Here is an 8,051-nt window from a genome sequence, read left to right on the forward strand (position 1 = left end):
TACCTTTACTGACACAATCTTTGTCAAAATCCAAAAAAGTTGAACAACAATAAAAAGACAATCTATATCTGTATAAAGTTTTTGTTTTTAGAACACACAATATTTATTTTAAACCATTAAATATGTACCTTAGCTGGAAGCCACAGGAGGAATTTGGTCTCAACATATATTTCAAAATATAGCAGCCCCTATAGACCACTAAAGGGCAAAAGCTTTACAAACGTTTTACAAATCATTTGTTGCATGACATTGATAATGCACCCCAGGATTCATCATGGCCAACTTTACATTAAACAGTATCCAAAAATTTGGCCCTTGATAAGCTTGTGTCCAAAACAATAATATAACAATCAATATGATCTACAAATGACACTTGTCACTATATGATAATTTGGCCAGTTTAAAAGTATCAACAATATGGGATTAGTGCTGGCCAGGTAGAGTGTTGGACACCCAACAATGCTTGATAGTGCAAAGTAACAACCAAGGCTTTGTGCCTTTAAGGCATATCATACACCTTGGACTTGCTATTTAATGAGCACAGGTGGAGGAGGAGGAGGTAGTAGGCGTTAGCACCTATTATGAGTGCTGGGTAGCCAAAGTAGGCCAGAGGTAGCCAACATAACTTCTCGTGCAAAGTAACAATGCTTTGTGCCTTTAAGGCATATCATACACCTTGGACTTGCTATTTAATGAGCACAGGTGGAGGAGGAGGAGGAGGTAGTAGGCGTTAGCACCTATTATGAGTGCTGGGTAGCCAAAGTAGGCCAGAGGTAGCCAACATAACTTCTTGTGCAAAGTAACAATGCTTTGTGCCTTTAAGGCATATCATACACCTTGGACTTGCTATTTAATGAGCACAGGTGGAGGAGGAGGAGGAGGAGGAGGTAGTAGGCGTTAGCACCTATTATGAGTGCTGGGTAGCCAACGTAGGCCAGAGGTAGCCAACATAACTTCTTGTGCAAAGTAACAATGCTTTGTGCCTTTAAGGCATATCATACACCTTGGACTTGCTATTTAATGAGCACAGGTGGAGGAGGAGGAGGAGGAGGAGGAGGTAGTAGGCGTTAGCACCTATTATGAGTGCTGGGTAGCCAACGTAGGCCAGAGGTAGCCAACATAACTTCTTGTGCAAAGTAACAATGCTTTGTGCCTTTAAGGCATATCATACACCTTGGACTTGCTATTTAATGAGCACAGGTGGAGGAGGAGGAGGAGGTAGTAGGCGTTAGCACCTAGTGCTACCTAGTGCTAGGTAGCCAAAGTAGGCCAGAGGTAGCCAACAATACTTCATAGTGCAAAGCACAAGGTACACTGTTTTCACTTTGACAGTTGCAGAATATAGGCCATTGTTACATGAATGCACATAACATGTAAACCACATAAATACAGAGCTTGATTAGCATATGGAACCTTTGAAGCAACACTGCACTAGTGATAAATACACCATAAAAAAGTGTAGTCATATGCTTGCAATAGAATTCATTGACCCTTACATGTAACATTTTTTGGCCAAGTGAATGTGTTTGTTAACACTGCAGCATCGCCATAGAAATATGTTAGAGCAAATGTACTTTTTGATGTTTGTAAGTGCTTTTCCAGATGTTATTGGAAAGGGCGCCAATGGGTGTTAGATATGGCACACCTTGGTGCTGATAACACCATACATATATACATATGTTAGAGCAAATGCACTTAGATGTTTTGAAGTGCTTTTCCAGGTGTTATTGGAAAGGGTGCCAATAGATGTTAAAATGGCACCCCTCAGTGATGAGAATGGAGCACAGTGTAAACAATGGGATGTGTTGTTTGGGAGTCAGTCCCATTGCTGGGTAACGGACAAAGTGATACCTGAAGCGTCAATAGGGCAAAGTTTGTTACCAGGAGAAAAATAGGCAAAGAGGCCAGTGTCAGATGGAAAATGACACAGACTGGAGCTAGGGACGTTTGTCCCCTCGGACAGGACAGTGTCCCCTTCTATGCCCCCTTTCCCTCCGATGTTGAGGAGCTTATGGGGGTGGAGGGGGAGCAGCAGGTGGACCAGGGACTTCACCCTCAGCAGAGCCCCCTGGTCGATGAGGCTGGGCTGCCACCAGGTCCTGGAATCCACGATGGATGATCACCTGTGTCTCCCGAATATCCGTATGGATTTGGGCCATCCACCGCCTCATCCAGAGTTCCTGGCGGCGCTGCTGGTGGAGCAGAGGCTGCATGGCAGTCATCATGGCGTCAACGAGCCCCGGTTGTGCCGCAGGTTGCTCACCCAGTCGCCGTCCTTCCTCCTGTGGTGGTCCCCCAATTGCTGCAGCAGCAGCAGTGGCAGCAGCACAACCTACAAGAAAAATCAAATCTAAGTATATATATTGGACATGTGCATAACCCACAACAAACGAGCGGATCTCTCTCCGATATGCCCACCTTGAGGTGGGCAATATCGCGCTGATCCGATCAGCGCGATATTGCCCACCAACGATCGGATCCTAACGAATAGGAACGGCCGGTCGGATCGCAGGACCGCATCAACGAACAGATGCAGCCGCGATCCGACGGGATTTTAGTCCCATCCAATCGAGATCTGGCCGACTTACGGCCAGATCTCGATCGGGGAAGCCCGTCGGGGGCCCCCATACATGGGCCAATAAGCTGTCGGTCTGTCGGCAGCTTTTATTGGCCCGTGTTTGGCCACATTTAGATTGGAGGTGGTGTTTTCTTTTGGGGTGGGGGTGGCATAAACACAACATTAGAGTGAAAATTTCACACCAGTCTGTAGCTTGGAAAACAAGTTTTTTTTTTTTTAGACAAAAAAAAAGTTTGAAAGGACATGTAAACCCTCCCTCCCAGTGAGGAGGAGCTTCAGATACCTGCCACTGGTTTTTAAAAGGTTAACAGTAAAGTCTGCAGTATCCCCTTAATTACTTAGAATTCCTTCTCCTCTTCTAACTCACTCTGGCCCTCCCTCAGGAATTCCCTTTGGCTGTTGGCTAATGAGCATGCTCAGTTCTTCTCAGCTCAGATTACTAAACACACCCTCCAGTCTAACAGCCACTGAGCAGATCTCATTACTGGTTCCCATAGAAACTCTGCTCTAACTGTCTGATCCTATTGTATTCACCTAACCACCTCTCCTGAGCTCAGCTTAACCAATACATGGCATCTTTGGTGACACACAGACAAATAAAGTAAGGGGTTATTAGTTATAAAATTACTCTTACGTCTGGGGGGCACCACAGGTATCACAGCTGGTGACTGGGCGCGGCTTTCAGCTCGGTGTTCTGTAATGTGAGGTAGGACATTAGTAATGCTGTAAACAAGTCGAGGAAGCAACTACATTGGCCACAACATTGAACATGTATGTACCTTGAGCTTCCGGGGCTCTATCCGGATCTTCAGCCTCACCCTCTTCCTGGGGTTGCTGAGCGGCGTCGTCCTGGTCCTGGTCACTGCCCGAGTCAGGCCGCGATGTTTGCGGCGGTACTGCAATTGTGAATAAAGAAAACAAAAAAAGTATTAAAAAAACAAATTCATATGGAATTGCAAGAGACCTCCCACATGCTACAAATCTATTTTATTTCTCATTCCAAATACTAACTCCAATGGAATGGTACAGCAAGTGAGAGGGAATGGTTAAAACTTAAAGGAACAGTAACATCAAAAAATAAGTGTTTTAAAGTAATGAAAACATAAGTGTTGCCCTGCACTGGTAAAACTGCTGTGTTTGCTTCAGAAACACTACTATAGTTCATATAAATAAGCTGCTGTGTAGCAATGGGGGCAGCCATTCAAATGAGAAAAGGCTCAAGTTACACAGCAGATAAGCTCTGTAGAACATAATGTTATCTGTTATCCACTATTTAACCTGTGCCATATAGACTTTTTTTAATTCCTGTTCCACAGCAGCTTCTTTACATGTACTATAGTAGTGTTTCTGAAGCAAACAGATCAGTTTTACCAGTGCAGGGCAACAGTACATGACATTTTCATTACTTTAAAACTCTTACATTTTTTGGTGTTACTGTTCCTTTAAATACATTTGCAATGGTGCGAGCAGGAGAGAATGTAATATATGACAATACTTGTGATTTAAAAAATATTTAGCTTTTTAATCAGCAGATCTACACTTTGCAGTCTCAGCAATCTGGTTGCTAGGGTCCAAATTAGCATAGCAACCATGCATTCATCTGAAGAAGAGACTGGAATATAATTAGGGGATGGTCTAATTAGTAATATGAGTAATAAAAACTCACAATAACATCACATGTGTAGTCTTACAGAGCATTTCTAGACCCACATTTTAAAGCTGGAAAGAGTCCTTTAATTTTAAAAATAAATAATGAAGGTCAACTGAAAAGTTGCTTAGACTTGGCCATTCTAGAACATACTTAAAAGTTAACTTAAAGGTGAACCACCCCTTTAATGCAGTTTCTAAACATTTGTACTATAGTGGGGAAATGGTTAATAAAGAAATGGCTGCCATTTTGTCTATGTTACAGCTGCACTTAATAACTAGTAATGAACAAACAGCAAAGTTGTAAAGAAAAGCACAAGAAACTCGTCTAATGCAAAACAGGAGCAATATTTTAGCAAAGAAGTGAAATGCTAAAGGGGAAATAAGACATTTATCTAAATGATCTGAATGTGGAAAAAAGGAGTCAGATGTTTGTTTCTATAAAATTCAACTTACTTCTCCAGTCTGTGTCCACTCCTTCACTGCCCTCTTTGCTCAAAATGTCCAGAAGCCGGCGCTCGTAGGGCTTCAGTCTGAGTGGAGGGACTCGCCCTCCGCCGGTCTTCTGGGCTTTAGCTTTCCTGGTAACCAGCTTTGCCCTTAGCCAACGCTTCAGGTCACTGAAGCGCTTGTACACTGTGGGGCGATCCCTGTGAAAAGCGCCCACAGTGTTCACCTTGTCCGTTACCTGCTGCCAGTGTTGTTGACGTCTGGCAGCACTGATACGATGGGACCGACTCCCAAACAGCACATCCCATCGCGCTACCACCTCGTCCACCAGTGCTCCATTCTCATCACTGGTAAACCTTCGGGCCATTTTGTTGGTGGGGCCCTCCTCTCCTCCGTCATCATCACCCTCCTCCTGTCTCCTCTCTGAGGCAGTTGGTTGTGCCTCCATCTCCTCCTCAGTGCTGGGCAGCCTCTGTGTCCTCCTCCTGGGGGAGCCTCTCCGAGCCCTGGGGGGGTGCGTGACACGCTGCATGCCCCAGATGGCGAGCGAGACATGCAGCGTGCCCTGGGGGACTCCCTGCGTTGGCTGGGGGACACCCTCCCTACACTATGCTCCTGCCCCCCTGCCCTACGCTCCTCCCTCCCTCTACGGGACCCCCCTGCCCTACGCTCCTCCCCTCTATGGGACCCCCTGCCCTACGCTCCTCCCTCCCTCTACGGGACCCCCCTGCCCTACGCTCCTCCCCTCTACGGGACCCCCCTGCCCTACGCTCCCCCTCTCTACGGGACCTCCCTGCCCTACGCTCCTCCCCTCTATGGGACCCCCCTGCCCTACGCTCCTCCCCTCTACGGGACCCCCCTGCCCTACTCTCCTCCCCTCTACGGGACCCCCCTGCCCTACTCTCCTCCCCTCTACGGGACCCCCCTGCCCTACTCTCACCCCCACTACGGGACCCCCCACCTGACCTACTCTCACCCCCACTATGGGACCCCCCACCTGACCTACTCTCTTCCCCTCCCCTACGGGACCCCCCACTCTCTTCCTCCTCCTCCCCCCAGGAACCCCTCCCAGTGACTCCCCAGCCTGTGCCCCCCTCTCTCCCCCTCCTGCGACGACTAAGATCCCACATAGTGTGGGATCCAGCCGCCGTTGGCACTTCCCCAGGGCTGGAGAGACGTTCCCCCTCCTCCTCCTCCTCCTCAATCCTCCTCCTCCCAGCCATTTGCAGCCACAATTTTCAAAAAAATGAACCTGCCTCAGACACCTCCTCCACCTGTGAAGTCTAAATAGCAAGTGCGCAATTAGGCCGAAAATGCACCTAAAATGGCCTCTAGAGGGCTTCCTGTTTGAAAAAAATGGCAAAAAGGAAGTGGGGCATAAAAACTTCGAATCGATCGATTCGAATACAAGTGGGGCAAGGTTCACTTCGATCTTACTTCGATCTTACTTCGATCTTATTCGACAGTACGCTACGACCGAACTCTTCGAATCGAAGGCACTATTCCTTCGATCGCAGGATTAAATCGTTCGATCGTACGATTTTACTTCGAACGGAGATAGCACAAAAATCCTTCGACTTCGATATTCGAAGTCGAAGGATTTTAATTCCCAGTCGAATATCGAGGGTTAATTAACCCTCGATATTCGACTCTTGATGAATCGGCCCCTTAATATTGGATATATTCAGAATGGTTTATTGTCTATGGAAAAAGAAGAAATGTATAAGTTACATTTGGGGGGTGTAAAATATATAAACTAAATATAATTGTCTGCATTTTAAGGAATTCAATAGAGTTATGGAGCACAAGGAAGCCACAGGAAAGGCCACATAGGCATATAAACATGAATGAGGTAATTAGCTTTCATTCATGCTATGCAATGTGCATTGTGGTGTCTTTCATGAATATGGTGAACTAAAGTAGTTTTAGGAACTGCTTTAGTTCAATAAACTCAAGAAGTCGGTACCTTTAAGAAAAAAGGAATTGAGACATACAGGTTCTTAAAAACTATAAAGTACAACAGACCATGGTTGAGATATTAAAACGAGATATAAGACAAATATTTAAGAGACACTGGTCATGACCCATAACCAAATCTCTGGTTAGGGGTTGTTTCCAGTCCTCTAGATGTGGACATATTGGAAGGGATGAATATGGGCAATGATGTATTTATTCTGTTACTTATTATTTAACTATGTAACTAGAATTCATGTCAACACAGGCTTTTGTAGTCAAATTGTATGAGCTAGTTTGCATTGTCATTCTGTTTGTCCAGTTCTGGTTTTGACTTAACATGATAGTCCTAGTCAAAAGTACACAATGTAGAAGGGGTCTTCAGATGGACTCAGTTTTGTAGGAGACATTATGTTGGTAGGGTTACTTGCTATATACATTTGCTGTTGGGTATTGACAGCCCTAAATCAGTGATCCCCAACTGGAGGCTCATGAACAACATGTTGCTTACCAACCCCTTGGTAGGAAGAAGATCGCGTGGAATAAGATGTCGTCTGTGAACTCAGTGGACTGGACCTGCGCAGAAGGGTAAGTAACAAGTTAGGGGCATTTGCCCAGCGGGACGGGTAGGCCAGGGGGGAGGAGGGAGGGTGGGCAACAAACGGGTGGGGGGTGGGGGGTTTGCGCCGACTAGGTTTCCTTCCCCTTTAAGCCTCCAAATTGTCTCAGACCAGTCCCTAGATGAACTTGTACAATCAGCTATCTTCCATAACCTTCCATAACATTAAAGCTAAGTAATGCATCAGCCAGTACGAATGATTTAGGTATAGAATTCCACAACTACAGGTTGCACTGTAAAAAACCCTTTCCGAGCATTTTGATGGAGCATCCTTTATTCTTATTGGAATGGGTGCAATAAAGTGTGACAGCTGCAAGGACCTACTGATAAATAAAGCATTAGAGAGATTATAAATCAATCCCCTTATATGTTTATACATACAGTCCTTATCATATCACACCTTAAGCGCCTCTTCTCAAGCCTGAACAACCCCAGCAGCCAGTCTTTCCTCATAGCTGAGCTTTGTCATACCTTTTACCAGCCCTTTAGTTGCCCTTTTACCAGCCCTTTAGTTGCTATTATCGGACCCTCTCTGATTCAATAATGTAATTTGAGCACTGGAGACCAAAACTGTACAGCATATTCTTGATGGGGTCTTACCAGGACTTACATACCAGAATAACCCCTCCTCCCGTGAATCTATGACCCTTTTAATACAGCTCAAGATCTTGTTTGCTCTTGATGCTGCTGACTGGCATTGCTTGCTATAGCCAGTGTCAGACTGGGGGGCCTGGAGCCCCCAGGGACTACATTCCTCAGTTAATAGGTGCAGCGCGCATGCGCAGATGGCCTGGCTCTGATAAG

The 8,051-nt window shown here is 45.7% G+C and overlaps 1 protein-coding gene across 1 annotated transcript; it reads right to left on the reverse strand.

Moving 5' to 3' along the window:
* Positions 1-2,009: 2,009 nt before the first annotated feature.
* LOC121397315 lies at positions 2,010-5,333 on the reverse strand. Its single transcript, XM_041573940.1, has 3 exons — positions 4,682-5,333; positions 3,358-3,474; positions 2,010-2,302 (listed from the first exon to the last, which is right to left on the reverse strand). The coding sequence occupies exons 1-3, from the start codon at positions 5,205-5,207 to the stop codon at positions 2,010-2,012; spliced, it is 936 nt and encodes a 311-aa protein (XP_041429874.1). The 5' UTR covers positions 5,208-5,333.
* Positions 5,334-8,051: the final 2,718 nt, after the last annotated feature.

This window comes from Xenopus laevis, chromosome 8L, assembly GCF_017654675.1.
Source record: "Xenopus laevis strain J_2021 chromosome 8L, Xenopus_laevis_v10.1, whole genome shotgun sequence".
NCBI lineage: Eukaryota > Metazoa > Chordata > Amphibia > Anura > Pipidae > Xenopus > Xenopus laevis.

Excerpts from the sequence above, each read along its gene's own strand:
- LOC121397315 (XM_041573940.1), bottom strand. The coding sequence starts at position 5,207 with ATGCAGCGTGTCACGCACCCCCCCAGGGCTCGGAGAGGCTCCCCCAGG. Across the intron at positions 3,475-4,681 it reads AGTGGACACAGACTGGAGAA|TACCGCCGCAAACATCGCGG; the intron begins GTAAGTTGAATT and ends TCACAATTGCAG. Across the intron at positions 2,303-3,357 it reads TAGAGCCCCGGAAGCTCAAG|CAATTGGGGGACCACCACAG; the intron begins GTACATACATGT and ends CTGCTGCTGCAG.